We start from the raw sequence: 17,554 nt of genomic DNA on the forward strand, positions 1-17,554 counted from the left end.
AGATTTGGGGTCTGCTGGCGGCTCTGACCTAAACACACTCGAACACGCACAAACTACCGGAGAGGTGTCACGGCAATAACAGCCGATAAGCGTGCCCCCAATAAGCTGGGAAAACACATACCACAAGTCTTTGCAAATGACCTTTCAAGAGATTCAAGAATAATAATAATAATTAATAACGCATGAACTACTCAGGGAAGTTTTTGGCTACGTTTATTACTAATAGTATTGAATGTAAAAGGCAACAATTTATTAGATAACCCTTTGCACTTTGGGAACGTATCAGTGCAACTCGGAGAAAGTTAAGTTCACCAGCTGTAATAAAGCCTCTAACGAAGGACAGATCTGTAACTAACGTCATTACGGAGGGGAAATGGATGCATTCGGCAAGCACCATGAATTATAAAGACAAGAGTTCATTAAATCTACTATATTAAAATAAAAATGACCTGCCATGTCAGACAGTTCTATTTACTGATATTCCCACCGCTGATGCCTTCCCCTGATAAATCACATTCAGCAGGCACAACCAACAGTTATCCAAAAACATTTCAATTACTTGGACGTGCTGGAAACTTGCAAGCAACGTTGGGTCGCCCTACAAAAACACCACGATCCCAAGGTTTGCTTTCAGGGCTTCGAGGGGAAAACAAACCGACCCCACCGCCGAGTCACCCTCCTGCCTCTCCCCAACGCCCTCCCTCTGCTTCCAGCGCGGTGGGGCGATGACTCAATTAGACTAATAAGCAATTTAGCAGGGAGGAAAGAGAGGGAAATGCTCAGCAACTGTTGGCATCGCTAGGACAGAGCTGGTACCGACCCCTTCTAAAATATACAGCCTTGCAAAAGCACGGCGTTCACCACGCCACAACGAACGCAACGGGGCGGTGGAGGTCCCTGCCGCGGGGGCTGCCGCGGCCAGGGGGGCTCAGAGGCAATGGCCGGGCTGGGTGAGGAGTGGACCCCAGCTGCAGAAGGCAGAGGCCAGTCCTGCTGTGCTTCCTTGCCCTCCTCAGCCTCCTCCATCCCACCTGCAAGCCAGCCCAGCTCCTGCGCTCTTCACGCTGCTCGGGAAGGCTTTTCAGAGCCTCTCTCCTCCTCAGCAGCTCCCGTCTCCGCTGGCAGTCAGCCAGGAGTGTATAATGGTGTCAGGTAGCAATTTCATTTTTAAAATGCACTTATCAAAGATTTAAGGTGAAAGATAAGAAGAGCATACTAAATCATCATAAAGGAAACGTTGTATAAGGCATGGTATTTTACAAATCAAAACAGTTATCAAAATGAAAAGGTATGAATATAAAAACAAATGGAGCCAGCGCTGAGGAGAGGAGGGGAGGGAGCGCGCCAGATTCGGGAGACATTGATCAGATTTCAGGTTTTCTTGGCAAGTCTCAAAGCCTGCGAAGAACGGGAGCAGTGACGCTTTCACTGTCATTTCAAAACAGAAATAAAATGCCAGGTACGTTTATATGTGAGCACGTACACACACACATCTAAACACAAACACGTGCTTATTTATATGCCTTTTCATATAGATAGATCTATAAATATAGATACATATTTTTCATACCATTACCCACGGCTGTTGGGTGCTTTTATCAAAGTCATCTGACCTGGAAAGCATCTGTTGTTAATACCACTGTTTTATTATTTATCAAATCCATTTCTTCATAGAATGACTAATTTCATACCCGCAGCTGCTCCCATCTTCTCTCCACAGCTGCTCCTTCCCCGAGCAGCCAGGCAGGTTATTAGCCCACCTCCATCTCCCACCGTCCACGTGCTGCTTCTGAACCCTCCCGAACCCCAGGGCCGGGTACCGAACCAGCACTTTGTGCTCCTGCCCTGCGAGGGACAAAGCGCAGTCGAGCCAAACGGCCAGGAGAAAACCTGTGCGGCACCGCCGGGAGCGGGGGACTGGGCTGCTCATTTGCAAGAAAACAAATCCCACACTTTTGTCATCTGATTTTTTTTCTGTTTTCCTGTAATTGCAGGGAACTTCCAGAGACCGGAGGAAAACAAATGTTTTTACTTCTTTGGGCCTGCAGGACAGAGCTTGCCAGCAGGAGGGAAGCAAGCCCTCCGCTCCAGGGCCAGGCTGGCATTGAGAGCAGAGATCTAAACAGAGGGAAACGGGCTTGCAGAAACAGAAATCGGCAAAAGCCAAACCCCTCTCCAATACCTTTGAGCGATTTTAGCTCATCTGAACTTCCTGTGAGCTGACGGGGGAATATTTGTTGCTACAACGATGCTTAAAGCATATTCTCTTGCCAGGCTTCTCCCTACGGATCCTGCCCTAATTTTGAGTGCGCTGTTGAACATGTGTGTTCACGTGTGACTCACGCAACGGATGAGGAGGACGGTTTCCATCGCCAGAGCCTTGCTGCGACTGAAGTCGGCCACACACCTCTCAAACGACTTACACCAGGGCTGGCAATGTTCCCACCAAGAGTAAACACGGAGCGATGGTGCCGTGGTCAAAGCACAAGCCACGGGGTCGGAGCCGGATCCATGCTCAGCGCTGATGGGAGCCACGGGTGAGCGAGTCCACCGCCCCGCACCCCTGATCCCCATGCCTTACCGGCTTCACTGGGACGTGGCAAGGCTTAATTCGCTACATGCCTGCAAAGAGCTTTGAAATCACTCAAGGGAGGGCTACGTAGGGTTAGTAGCACTGTATCTGTTCCCTCCTGGTCTTCTTCCAAAGTGGAGAAATGATGAAGCTGTTAGCATAGATAGGTGTTTTAAAATGGAGAACAATCTGCGAATTATTACGTTAGTTGAAGGTACTCTGTCGTCCAGAAAACACTCAATAAATTAAAAACAAAAAAAAACCCCACAACCCAAATCTGCCGACCCGCAGTTTTCTGAAAGAAGCTGTTTTTCAACTTATTCTATCGGATCCAGCAAAAAAAGTGCCAGATGTTCTTACTTCAGCTTATATATACAAAAACATACAGAATAAGCAAAATCACTCCTTGCCAGCAGATATTAATCAACCTAATTAAAGAAATCTTCAGTCAAAACTTAACGTTTTGGGAAAACCGCTATCGAGCACAGGGGTAAGAGGACACTGATGCGAAACGGCACGGACCCCATGCGAGCTCCGTGCAACACAACCCACCCGGCGTCGCTGCACAGCCCGCGTGCCCCGGGAGGCTGCGCCCGCCACCACAAACTCTGGATCTCGAGATATTTGGGGAAGCGAGGTCAAAGGTTCTCATCTGAAGGGACGAAAGAAATATTGGAAGAATCACTCTTCTTAGAGAAATTTTTTTCTCCCCTTGCTGCCGGTGGGGAGGTGAAGACAGAGCCACAGAAATCAATCCTTGCTCTTTTGGTCAAGAAGTGGGAAGGAGCCAGTAAAGCAAAGGGCAGAGCCGAGCTCAGGTACAGCCCAGCGATCAGTGCTTTTCCTTGCTAACAAAGCGGGAGCTGAACTCAACGCCGTCACCTCATACCATCAGCGCGAGCCAGGGCTCTCTGTCCTTCGCTTGCAGCCATTTGCCACGGGCTCATCAAAGCCAACAGATACACAACGACTTACAGCAGCAAACTTTGCTCTTGCAACTCCTATCTGTTCAATTCCCAGGGTAGGAACTTGGCTCTAACCGCAGTTCAGGGCTTCTAATTTTCTGTGTGTCTCTTTGGTGGAAAAGCCCCTGAAACGCAGAATACACGGATGCAGCCGAGCCTTCAGGTAAGAGCTGCTGACTGCTGCAGGGCTCCGTGCATGGAGCGGCAGGACCTAACCCCTCTGTGTGTCTCCGGTCTCCACCTGCAAACCACCACAGTGACACAGGGCAGGGATGCGGCGTCCCCACCGGCTGGAGAGCCGGCGGATACGCTGGGGCTGCAGAGAACTGCAACGGCCTGTACCTTCTCCCACTCAAACAACGCACCAAACACCCGCAGAGCCTTGCTGCGGCACAGCAGAAAACCAGAGCTGTATTAGAGGAAACCAGAAAAAAGCAACGGGCGTTCTTGGCCCACTCTCCAAGAATATTTTCATCCGTGAAATCCAGAACAGCTTCCCATGCAAAATCACTGCCCGCACCGACAGCTGCCTCTTCCCGCAGGCCCGACCAGCCCTGTGAGATGGCTCCTTCTGCAGGACACCGGGCTCACGGGGGCACTGATATCCCGGGGCCGAGCCACAATGATGCCGGCTCTGTGGCCACCGAAATCAGGCGGAAGAGGACTGTGGACATGGAGCAGATCAAGCTGCAAACACTCTAGGGAGCGAGACAGCAAAGGGGCAGAGGCAGCCGCCTGCCTTTACCTGCCCAGACAAACCAGCTGGCAGGGGAGGGTGTGCAGAGGGAGAGGAGTAAAACGGTGGCTGGCGAAAGCTGGAGCAGGAGGCGAGGACGGCTCTGCGGGACCTGCCTTGAGACCAGACACAGTGTTACTGCAGCACACATTTTATATATCTAAGCTGGTAATTTTAACAGCTTCTAATTTGCTAATACAAGAGGATTGATTAGGTGGAATGTATCCATGCAAGAGCTGTAAACCGTTAATTGCAGGGTAGAAATGCTTCCATTTACACACCCCATTGCCAAGCCCTCCTTCGGCAGCGGAGTCACTCGAAGCTTTTGCTTCGCAATAACAACCCTGGGAGCAATTTCTGCTCCCTGGGCCCGGGGGGGGCCCGGGTCAGCCGCTCGCTTGAGCACACCCACCCCGGTCAGCAAGGCAGGAGCACACGTTCATGTACCTGCACAGATGCAGCCTACAGCTCGGACCAGCGTCCCCCACCTGAATTACCAACACTTAAAAGTAAACGCCCAGAAAACCAGACTCGCAGCCGGGGATGGCGAGGATGGCAGAGAAGGATGGCGCGGCAGAACCCGCTCAAACAGGAGGCTCGGGGGTAAAAGCCTCTCCTTATACTACCAGCATTATTTGTGTAACCCACAGTTCTGCTGAATCTCAAGATTTTGGGGATAGGGGATGTGTTATGTGTTTGTTTAAACAGATCACCAGGAAGCTTTACATACGGCAATGACCTTGTAAAATTAAAGTCTTCAGCAACATCCAGGTCCTGGGTGCGAGCGAGGTGGCAGCTGAGGGAGGTGATTTACTCCGAGGACTGCACTGGGCACAGGGAGGGAAACCAGCCCTTTTTCTGGGACACCAAACGGCTCTGGCTGACCATCTCTCAGCCTCTCCAGGCTGCTGGGAACGTCCTCCTCACCCTCAGCAGAAGTGCTCTAAAAGCTTTATTATCAAAACGAGCAGATATAAAGCACAGATTAAAAAAAAAAATAAAAAACACCCCCCCAATGCATATTTGAGAGGACTCACCCAGTCTGCTTTCAGTGATCCACTGGGAAAAGAAAATAACACACCAGCGAGTGAAAGCCGTGCAGCGCGTCTCAATATTTTCATATCACATTTTTGGGCACGGGCATGCTGTGAGTAGCTGCCTATTTTCTCAAGGTCACCACGCTGATTTTAATTCTGCTCGTTGTATTAAGACTGCCCGTCTATGTAAATGTTGCATTTTGTTCTCCTCCTGTTTCTGGCCTTTCCTCAATTAACATTGTCAAATAGTCCCACAAGACTTGGAGCACTACCTGCTAATCACTTTGCTCCTGCATTCTTGGAAGCAAAAGGGTTTTGGTTTCATCAGCTGAGTAGATTCATAAGCAAGAACTTATTCACGGCATTTAGGTTTCTTTCCATTCACAGATCATCAGGGTTTTTGCTAATTTACCTGTCACTCAAACTGGCTGCTCAGCAGTGACAATAAAGACGGCAAACTCAAGTCGTATTAAAACAACCTCACTGTCTTCTCAACACAGCCTCAGCTGGGAAGATTACGTTGGCCGTTTCTGACACAAGCACTCATCCCGGCAGAGCTCACGCACACCGACTTTCTGCAAGTGCAACTGAACCATTATCATAATTTTTAAAAAGTTCTTAGGTATTTGCACAACTCTTGCTTTACGTTTTGTGAGGAACTTTTCAGAGATGAGAAAGGCTCCACTGATTTACTCCGCACTCTCCAACACGACTGTAGTCTAATTGCATTAAGTTATTGATACTGTTCAGTACTAAGTGAATGGGAAGATTTTTAAGACAGCGCCCATTAACCACAGTTCTATGGGAAGGAAATGCCCCGCTTTCTGCTCGCGGTCCTGCCTGCATCTAGCCCTGGATGCCAGGCAGATACCTTCTCTGAGACCAGCACTGCCATCTCCCATCTTTCTGTGGCTCTGCTTTCCCATCTGAGGCATCTGGATACCTAGGCCTCTAGCGATCTGCAAAACCATCATTTATTGCACCCCAGAAAGATTAACTGATATTTGAAAAGCTATTTAATATCTTCTGTATACAGGTGCCACAGAAAACGCTAAATATTTCCTCCTGCACACCTCTTCCCGCAAGTTTTACGCTCCAGCTCTGGCCCTCCCTTCCTGCAGTTGTTTCCATCAGGGAACGAGAGCAGGACGCTGCCTCCCGCTTTTGTTAGCGCCCGACACCCACTCTGCAGAGCCGCCGGTGGCCCAGCGCTGGCCGTCGGGGACGCCTGCCTTCGCCTCGCCTCCCGTGCCAGAGAGGGCGCGGAGGGAGAGTGCCCAGGACTGAGCCCTTCAGTCAACGTCTGCTCCTGTTACTACCTGTATTAGGGCTAATTGAAAGGAGGTTGGATAAATTAAGAAGGTCAAAAAGGTCTGGCTGTGTAGGGCTCTCCCTCCGGGGAGGGGGAACTACGTAATTTGTTTACACACGTTAGCTATGAAGACAAGACACAAATGAGTTTTACAAACCTACTGTCCCTTACAATGTACTTCTAAGTTGATATTTACCTTAAAGTCTGATTGTGTAACTGGAGACTTCCAAACTAATTGCTGGGCTGTGTTTGCAACCTTCACTGGAGGTTGGCGAGATTCTTTTTCTTATTATTATTATTGCATTTATTTGTTAAACAAGAAAATAAAAATGTCAAGCCATCTCCCAAGTGCTTCTGGCAAGCCCAGTCTCTCCTGTTCTTGAGAGAAAGCATTTGCACACATCTATTCCTTCGGTGCGTCCCGGCCAGTGCAGCTGTTCGCTCTTTCTCCTCCTCTGGATGTAATTTTCATTACTGGTATAAAATTAAGCAATAAGGTATGACAGACAGTACATAGCTGGGCAATTATTCCAAGCCTCAGGTGGCGTTATCCAGCACGAGGCTGGGGGCAGAATGACTGTAACCACCCGAGACGTTCAATAATCGCCTTGAAAAGCGTGGCCAGGAGCCTTATTTGCTATTCTGAAACAGAGTCTACTGGGATGCAGGGCTCATACTGGCTTGAATGCATTTATTTTTACACTTCACGTAAGGTGCCCTGATGCAGCAGCAATAGGTGCTGGCCAGGAAATTAAAAGACAAGGGAGATGGATCCAAGAATTGGCAGCTTTTCCTTTTTGTTTTGTGTTTATTAACACCGAAGTAGGGAGCAGCACCAAGCCCGTCGAGCTTGGGGCCACCGGCACGCTGCCATGCAAAAGCCACCACCCCAGCAGCAGCTGTCACCCTGGCCTGGGGGGATAACGCTCACGGTCCCCACCGCCCGATGCAGCGGCTACGAGGGAGAAATTGATGCCAAATGGGAAACTGGTGGGATGTGGCCACCTGGCCCGAGAGCGGGGCTGAAACCACGAGCCCCTTCCCCGTGCTCTGTCTCACCAGCCGCAGCCATCCCAACTCCTACCCTGGTTCCACCCGGGATGGAGGTGAACTCGCGACACGAAGCAGAGAGATGTGAATATTGGTCTTCAGCGTTGCAGCCGTTAATGTGTTTTATGACATGAATATTTATAAGTGAGGATGTAATATTAAAAACATACACATATAAAATATTAACGTGGCACACGGCATAGCTGCAATCTAAATAGATAGGTATGACTGATGGTATTATCGCTCTGCCATCACCGCTTTCACTGATAGGTCTGTAAACGGTAAATAATATTAACTAATCAATCTTCACAGCCCTCACGTGAAGTTTTGAAGCAAATATTTGCTTAAAAATCACTCTAAAAAACCCTCTCTGCAGCTACTCCTCCCTCCGATCCCCTGTGCCTTTGGCAGAAGACAAACACCCCACGTCTCTCCGCATCAAGGGTTAAAGTCTCTCTCCGCGCTGCAAAGCCCAGGTCCCTGGGATGAATTTCACCAGCTAGGGAGCGGCGAGGCCGAGCCGAGCAAGCGCTTCCCTCAAAACAACTGCACTCTCTGGAGTCCCATTTATGAAGTGATACAACTGACAAGGGAATAAAAGCCCGTCTCATCTAGGAAAGCAATAACAGTAATACCACCTCCATTTATATCTTATGTCACACTTTTCATCCAAAGCCCTTAAAGCACTTTATGCCCTAAAAAAATATACCACCACCGTGTTTGTGGATGCTTTTGCAAAACGCTGTGGGTCAAACCTGGCCAAACAGCAGCTCTCCCTTTAGCTCCATCCTTCTAAAGGCAGAACTATGTGAGCAGATGAAAGGTTCCCTCCGAGCTGTCCTCAAAGCGCTCAGTACTATCGCCAGACTACTGCCACGAAAAGCTACGCTGAAAATGACCAAATTAGGCAATTATTTCTATATATTTTAAATACTCTTTAATCAAAACTGCCTGGGGATGTATTTTTAAATGCACATGACCTTGCCTTACTTGAGGGAGATGGCGATAAACAAATAATTGCAGTGACTCTTAATTATATTTATATCTCATCTATAAAAATGTCAATTATAACTTCAGAGGTCAACTACAAAACTGAGGTTTTGGCACGTGGACAGAACATGAAAGGCTATTTTTCTCCTAAGAAAAGCATCATCCTTCGCCGAGGCACAGATGATATCTCACTAACAACATCACTCCTGTCTCTTCCAATAAATACAACCATTATGCCAACTGCTTCCACCTGGACAATTACTTTTATGCACTGAAATCTGCTAGATGGGGATGGTGCAAACACGAAGCATGACCCTCACGTTCCTCCCCGAGAGCGGAGACCGCGGGAAGGACGTAGCAAACCCGTGCTCCTGCGCGTGGTCTCGGTGGTATGAGGTGCATAAATCTTTCCATGTGAATTCTGCGGATTTAGATCAAACCCGAAGCTCGGGCACACCAGTCTCCATGTGGCTACAGAACTCCTGCGTCTCCACGAGAAGGCTGCTGCGATATCACGCACGGGTGCCAGGAGTCTCCGTGTGCCCGGCTCGAGGGCACGGTGCGCAGCCCATGGGTGCTGCGGGGGCTCGGGACGGCCTGGTTGGAGAGCAGCCGGGGGAGCTGCCGGGTCAGCCCTGCTTCACGCACCGAGCTGAAGGGATGCTCACGGCGATGCAGCCCCTCACACAGGCACGGAGGTGCCACCCAGCCCAGGACAGCCCAGCCCTGCCCGAGCACCCTCCTCGCAGGCACGGGAAACAACGGGAGGTTTGCAACAACTGCAAAAATCTAAGTAATTTTAAAGCTCTGCCACAATCAATGCCTGTCTTTTGGAGATGTTTTAACCCCTAACACACAAGATACTGTTTGTATCCCACAGACAGCCTTGCCTTTTTTTAATTTTGTTTCATTTTAAGATTAAAGAAGTCCAAATCACATGCTGTCACTTCCCTCCTCTCTCCCCTGCCATTCCTAACCGTGTGAGTGAGAGTTAATTGATATGAAGATAACTCTGGGGGCTGTATGGCTTTGAAAAACATATAGCATTACATTCAATACCAGCAATTACAGCTTGGGGGATTCAATCACTCAAAATCTTTGTCTTTTTTGCAAGTTCAAGACGTGGGACTGTCGCGATGCACGCCACGGACAGCTTCTGGAGCGGCTGATGGCTACAGGCAAGCACAAAACAAGTACACGCTGGTGGAGAGCATCTAAGCCTGTGATCTTATGATAACTATGAAGGTGATACCACCTTCTCTTGACTCACCTCTACCCTCATGCTTAACAGTTGCAGAAAGAAAGGGGAGAAAGGGGAGCTGCCAAACAAATTTATCAGGAGACGCTCCACTCCACTGCACTTTCCTTTCCACAAGACATACACAGCCTGGGAAGGGCTGAGCCCACTCCTGCACCCCTCGGTTCAGACACTTTCATCTAACCCTTCCTTCCTCCCTCCTCCTACGCAGCCCGCCGCGTACGCCGTTTTTTCTCAGCTTTGCTGGATACAACAAACAGGCCTCCCGCTGCCGGCGTTTGGGGATCGCCCGGCACGGGCAAAGCGCAAGGGCAAGGCAGCTGCCCCGTCCAGCTCCTGCTGTTCAACGTGCTCGGTGGCAAATTGGTATGCTTTCCGGAGCTCCCTTCCGTAATGAAGTTAGAAGGACATCATCGTCTTGCCAGGCTCCCTCCAACCCCAAAGATCAATAACTAATGCTGAACTCCAGATTTTATCTGCACATTGCAAGGGTAACAAAATAACACCGCCCTGGTTTTTTTCTTTCCAATTACTAATCCTTTCACGACTGACCCAGTAATTTTCAGCTCTATGAAATTTTAGGCAGTGAAGAAGGTGATGGAAGTGATCTTCCAGAGCGTTTGGAGAACTTCTGTCTGTGGTTTTGCTCCATGTACAGAAGTGCAAAAGTACAGTAAAGGGTACAGAAATAGAGGATTACCAACACTTTCTTTCTAAAAAGAAACAGCATCTTAACTAAGGCGACCCAGAGATATTTGCCTTCTAAGTGCTAGTGCACTGCGTGCCCACTATCACAGCTAAGTGGCCAAGCTAGAAGGAGAACCCCTGCAAGAAGACACGGCATCCCAGCAAAGCTAGGGATTGTTTTACCTACAATACCCCCAAAATTAACCACTCCTTCAATTCAATACTCACAGATTTTGTAGCCTGCCATTAATACGGCTAGACAGACAGGCATAAAATACAATAGCCCTGACTCTTATTTTCCTTAGAGAACATCCAGGAACAGTTGGACATTAAAAAAGAACAAGACACCAGCAGAGGCAACAACGTGGTTAGCTTGATGACATTTTTAATGTTATAAAAGTTATGGGCTCCATTGGCAAGGCATTAAGTTTCATTTTGGGTGGGGTTTTCAAGCCTTCCCAAGGTATTAATAAAACCGTTCAACGATGAGCAGCTTTGAAAATCCCTCTTACTACGTCTGGTTAAATCTCTGCATTCCCACTAACTAATCGGTGTTGGCCGCGCGTGCAGGAGAGTTACACGCTATCAGAATACACACACACGAGTAACACGCACGTGCCAGAACTATGTCAACAAATATTCTCAATTTGCTTGCAAGGAAATTTATCCCGCCTCCTAGCAGTAGGGAGTGAATTTTAATACTTTTCCTTTCCCTTGCCTGCGTTGATTATTCTAGGCATAGACTAACTACAGTAAACCACAATGGATATTTTATCTGCCATTTCTCTGTCCCGTGGCTAATTTGAAGATACAGATTGCAACCCACAAGTGGTTTTAAGAATTGCCATTTACACTGTTGCTGCACGCTACCGCATTTTAAACATGTCTCCAACACAATCAGAATGTCACAATTTGTAAAATCTGGGGTGATTTTATAAACGATCGATGCAGCAGAACTCACTTCATCACAACAGCCCACTAGCCAGTTTATTAGCCTGATTAGTGGTAGCTACCCATACAGAGAAGGAAAAAATGTCTGAAAAGACTAGATAAAGTCAAGCGCGAAGATGAAGATGACTCTCTACCCTGCCTTTTACACTTGTTTCTTCCTTCCACCTGTATTTGGCAGAGGTAAAGACCCAGAGCTCAGACTTTCATGCCCCTCTGGCAGCTGCTGCAGCCGCAGACCCTCGGCACCGGCCAGGCTTCACCCGAATTCACAGGAATTTTGGCTAATCCCAGCGAATAAGCAGCATTGTCCTTCACCCAGCAAAAGGGTAAGCCTGTTCCCTGGGATACAGCCTCACAAACAGAGCTGGCCCTCCCGGTGCCAGAGAGCTCCCTTATTTGCCAGGAGCAGGGGGGGTCCAGCCCACCCTGCCCCCAGGACGGCACAAGCAAGCGGGACAGACCCGGGTCCGGAGCCTGACTCCAGTGGAGCATACGGGAGGTGTGGGTAACATCACCTCCACCTAACGGCATTTGGAGCTTGTTTTTGGTCCTTTCGGACTCTTAGTTCCTCCCCCCTTAGATCTCATCTAGGAGCTTACACAAGGATGCTAATGCGAAGAGAAATGTTATGGCTTGCATGTAGGAAAAACAGGCTATAAAAAAAAAATTAACCAATGAAATAAATCACAGAATTCCTGGGGGAAAAAAGGAAGACCTACTGCCTCTCATCTTTAATACACATTGTGGGGAAAAAGCCCTTTGTGCAAAAAACAAAAGGTTTCACGACAGCTAAGGTGCCCCCTTACATCTGGAGGCCTCAACTTCAGCAGTTATGCACCTCTTCTCCAGATAAGGTAGCGGAAAGATGCTTTGGAAAGAGGAATCCATCCTCTGGGGCTTATCGCTCAGGTTCACACCTGATAGCAGGGCTCCCCAGTGTGCTATTCCAGCTTCCCCCAAGAGCACAGGAAAGCTGAAGCAGAGTCGTTAGAGCAGAGCTCAGCACTAGCAGAGCACAACCACCACCGCTTCCCGGTGCCCGCACACCTTGGAAAGTGCTTACAGCAGCACAGTGCCACCGGCGGGGGACAGAGGGGGGATCACCTTGAGGCACGCGGGGAAGAGACGAGCGTCTTGCTTGCAGGAAGCAAAGGAAGGACTAACACACCATTGCTCTATTTTTAATGTCCCTGCAGAGTCTCCTGCCTACCGCAGCAGTGGAGCCCAGTCAAGGCAGGCACAAGCTGTTGAAGAGACCGCCAGTGAGTCTGGTGGGCAGGAACAGAGCTCACTGCAGGCACAGCCTCAGTGGGAACAAAATTCCAGGATTTGGGACATTTCAGCAAATGGAGACTTTCTCCCCCTGTCTCTGGACCAGAGCCCCTGTCTGGGGACAAGGCAGCTGCTGGGGCCACCCAGCCCTGCCGATGGGCTGCAGTTGTGCTGCAGGACAGGCTGACGTCCCCCAGGACAGGCTGTCCACGTGGAGCCCCTTGCACCCTTGGAGAGGGACGGAGACCTGCTCTGCGGGGTGACAGAGGCAGAGACAAGAAACTGCAGGTCAGGGACTTGCAAATCAGGCTGCAAAAGCCTCAAACGGACAGGGCACGGAGATGGATGCCAGGATGCATTGCCAGCCTATCTGATGCACGCTGCGTAAACTTGCCAGATTAAGAGAACAGTTTAAGAGCAGAAAACGAGGAATACAAACAAAAACAGGCAGAAGACTCGCTGAAACACATCCACAGGGGGCAAATCTGCTGAGTACGTGCCTTACTGGGACCAGAGCCCCCCGGTACTCCTTGAGCCCAGCTGCCAGCAGACCACGTCAGGGCAGGGACGCGGGGCCTTTGTGGCCGGCACAAAAGCACCACATAACGCAGCTCTTAAACGCAACAAACAGTGTGCCAAGATTCGGAGAAGGGTATTTATGGCCCGTTTAAGGGTGGTTGCAAAGAGAAGGGTGGAAAATTCCCTGGATAAAAAAAGGACCCTGTCAGGGGTTGAACTTTCCGAACTATATAAGAGTTTTAAACACTTGGTTCCTGTTACAAAACTGATGGGCACTGGCTGTTCACATGCCTTCCTTGGCTCCAAAGAGCTTATCTTTCCAAGCAAGTCTTTTGCTCGCTGCTGCTGAATTTTCCAGGGTACTACGATCCCTGACTTCAGAGAGGGATCAGCGCCTGGGAGGGAACTGCTGGAGGGAGGGAATGCTATCCTGGAGGTTCGCCTGACTCACCCAGCCATCCGCATGCATGAAGTTGCTTGTTAAGGCAAATATCAGAACAGTGAGTAATTCCGACAGCACTGGGAGGTCAGGTCTTCTGACCCTGCCATGGAGATGTAGACGAGGCGGCAGCAGCCGGGCACTCTGGGCTGCTCCCCTCTCCCGTTCCCAGGGCTCCCATCGCTGCCTGGCCGGGCACGGGCTCCTTTACACCCTCTGGCAGCCTCCCTAAACAAATGGGCTACGTACACCACTCCGAGTAGCTGACACACTCGAGGCTGAGACAATAACCGTATTAATGAAGTGAGCCCCCACAAAGAGTAAACTTAAGTGTCTGGGGCTACATGTCCACGCCGACGCACGGGGGCAGAAGCCACAAGCTGCGCTGGCTTCCCCCACTGCCTCCAAACACACACCGTGTTAAAGCAGGAGACTGGGGGCATAAAATCAGTCTCGTTCGGAGAGGAGGGAAGCTGGTCTCGGAGCCTGCCCCCAGTGCAGTTTCTGGTGCCCCTGTGAGAGCCCAGGTACATTTTACCCCCAGCCACCTGAACGGAGCGGCTGCCAGGCTGCTCTCTGCCTGGAGCTCGGCGTCTCTGCTGCAGCGATAATGTGAACCACTCACCGAGAGACAGAGGAGCATCATTTATTTCCACTGAAAGGAATGGCCATAACACTGAAAATAATCCTCAGCTCATTTTCACAGAACTGTACAAGCAATGATGAAACCTTGTCTCTCTTTGTGAAATATGTGGAGGGAAATTCCTCTTCTGGAGATCCTGCTTATTCTGAGCTACCATCACCGGACGACGAGCACTCCTCAGCTTCAAAACTCCAGCATGCTTGAAACCCCAGCGGAGGGGTTTAGCACCTTCATTTCCCTGTATCTCAGCTTAACTGGCCTTATGCCCAGCTTAACCTAATGCTAGCCACCTTGGTGCAAAACCCTCTGCTTCCCTGCAGCCTCACCGCACACAGCTCCTTGGGCTTTACTATCTCCAGGGATGCCACGGAGCCTGACAATGGTCCTCCCAAAGATAAGTCATTAGACTGACCAGAAAAATCATCTCTAATAAGAAAATCCACGTGACGTGGCCTTACATGCCAAACAGCCCTTCCTCTGCAACACCTGCAGGACAGAGGGAGCCGTCTCAAACACAAACGGCTCTGCTGATTTAGCACCACTGGATTTAGCCACCGGGTCATCATGTTGACACTGATTTTTGGCTGAGCTCACCATGCAGAAGCTGTCACAAAACGTGATGTCTGAGCTCCCGTTCTCTCTTACCTCTATGCCTGTTGGTCGTCTTGTCAAACATAAGCATGGCGTCCTCTACCTGCAAGACAGAAGAGGGGAGATGCGTGCTTTAACACAGCGGCTGCACGGCTCGCAAAAACACAACAGACAAACTGGGAAGGGGAGACAAAGGCAGGAGCAGCCTCAACTCGGGTACAAATGATGCATCAGATTTCCTTGCTTTTGCTGAAAGTCAGCTCTTCCTTTTGGAAATCTGCTGCTTTCAACCCCCGTCCTAGCTGACATTTGATCCTAAAGCGGAAAAGTGAACGTTAAAAGTTGTTGCCCTAAAAAGCCAAATATCTAAGGAGCTCTTCTATCTCTTGTCAGTCCCTGTCTGTGCCTCATCTCAGCCTTTTTCCCTTTTGCAGGGAGACAAGGAAGGGCCAAGAGAGGAAACGTGGATGCAAATCAAGCCCATGACTTCTCCAAATTGGAGTCACTGTCTGGGCTGAGAATTAGGAGGTTTCAAGAAGCATGAGCAGGGTAAAATCTGGTCAGCCAAGAAAGGTATTCAGAGGTTTTCAAAAGGCCTTTTGAAAAGCTAGAGGAAAGAGGGGAGAGGGAGGAGGGAGAAAGTTTAATTCGCATCAGGCTTGGCATTTCCACTTCAGAAGAGAGATGACTGATGAAACGTATTGAAGTGCAACCAAATTGCTTTCAACTTTCATTACTATTTGCATGATTTATTCCACCTCCATTTAATCTGTGCAGCCACACCTAAAATTTTACACTTATTTTAGAAGGATGCTGCGCTGGGGTTTATTTTCCAGCATTATCGCATTTTAAACTGTTGCTCAGAGGCTGCAGGAGCTGGGGCGGGCCGGTCCTGCGCGCTGCAGGAAAAGTCCTGGGCAATCTTTCTGTAAAGAAATTACAGACTTGTTATTGCCTGTTTTAAACGAGAGGCTGATGAAAACCTGTGTCACCGCTAAATTGCAGAAGGCATTGGGGGAAGGGAGAAGATCTTTAAAGAAAAGGTTTTATTCTTTAAAGGACTCTACTGGTTATCTGTGGGGGTGGGTTGGCTTGTTTGGGTTTTTTTTTTTTCAGTTTTTTTTTCCCCAGTAATTTTTATGATACTTCCCTGTTCTTATATTCTGGCTTTCCATAAATCATTTATTTCAGAAAAGTGACTTACAATGGATTTACATGCTCTCTCCACCTTACACAGTGCCACCAAAGGCTCTGCCTTCCACCCCAGCTGCCCCTGCCCTCTTCGTGCTGACCCCTTCCTTTCCGCCAACGCGCCTGCGCATCGGGTCAAGCCGGGGAACCGCTCCAGGTTAAAATGAACGGCACTTTCTCTTCCAGGTTAGTTTTACGTCAGATCAGTTCCCCAGCAGGGCCGAACCAAGGCTTGTGCTGACGCAAGGGATCGGCTGCTGCAGAGGGCAGAGAAGCAGCACCTCACGGGAAGGTGGGACCACTTTCGGTAGCTGTGCCAGCTTCTGCTGCTTTAACCTGGTCCTGGAATTACAGCAGGATTTGAAAGCTCCCGCCTGGATAAAATTCACGGTTCAGGGAGTATAGTTGGACTGTAGTCCTCTTATGCAGGGGAACACACATCCAGCCTACTTCTGTGCAGAATTACAATCTCAGTCTTGGCTGGGCAGAGACATATTTTGGGAAGGTGGTAAAAACACAGCTTGAACCTCTCTTAACTTCAGGACTGAAATATGTTCCAGGAGATAGTAAAAAAAAACCAAACCAAAAACAAAAAAAAACAAAAAAACAGTGCAGCAAAACCTTACATGATACCTAAGCTCATCTAAAAACCTGTTTCTGGTTAACTTGTCCTCAACTTTTTCAGTCAAAGTCGTTTGCAAAATGTGTTAGAAATGTCCTGAGATAGAGGAGAACAGCATGCCTCCTTGATACCCGTCTTGAATGAGACCTAAAGATGCTGATGCACTGACAAATCCAAACCACATTAAGCACAGAGCCATTTGTCCTGCTGTCTTTCTTCATGTCAAGGAAGAAAACTCACAGGTACAAGCAATACCAGGAGGCAAATAAGGGCAGAACTGCCCTTCACCCTACCACCACCGCTTATCTCTGCTCCAGGGTTACGTTTGCACAGCAATCTTTATTTTTCATTCTCACATGTCTTGGCCTCACTGGAACCAAAAATTACATGTTGCACCTAATGCTGTTTCCTAGAGCATCGCGGCTTCCTCGGCCTCGGTCCACACGAGTGTGCTGACCACCCTTTTGTCCCCACGCCAACTGCTGTTGCAGAAGTTTTAACGTGCAACTCTTCCAGCGTAACCTTTCTGCCTCAAATCCCATACCAGAGCCCAGAGAGGTCTTAGACGCACTGCAGCACAGATCCCACCAGCCCAGGGAGGTCCTCCGTCCCCCGACCCGGAGGCTGCTGCTGTGCGCAGGCTCTCCTGGCTGGATCTGCACATTTCAAAATGACACCTCCTCCTGCAAGGACATTACCGGGGACTTTAAAAAGGCTGC

At 49.2% G+C, this 17,554-nt stretch overlaps 1 protein-coding gene across 12 annotated transcripts in view; it reads right to left on the bottom strand.

The window, feature by feature from the left end:
- MSI2 (musashi RNA binding protein 2) overlaps positions 1–17,554 on the bottom strand; it is a 259,928-nt gene that overhangs the window by 87,065 nt on the left and 155,309 nt on the right. For all 12 annotated transcript variants that reach the window (XM_087752379.1, XM_087752373.1, XM_087752376.1 and 9 more), the window contains one exon: positions 15,077–15,125. In XM_087752379.1, coding sequence (XP_087608505.1) covers positions 15,077–15,125 — 49 coding nt within the window. The remainder of the gene's footprint in view (positions 1–15,076; positions 15,126–17,554) is intronic.

This window comes from Nipponia nippon, unplaced genomic scaffold (assembly GCF_047370975.1).
Source record: "Nipponia nippon isolate SJK-2023a ecotype South Korea unplaced genomic scaffold, ASM4737097v1 scaffold_15, whole genome shotgun sequence".
Taxonomy (NCBI): domain Eukaryota; kingdom Metazoa; phylum Chordata; class Aves; order Pelecaniformes; family Threskiornithidae; genus Nipponia; species Nipponia nippon.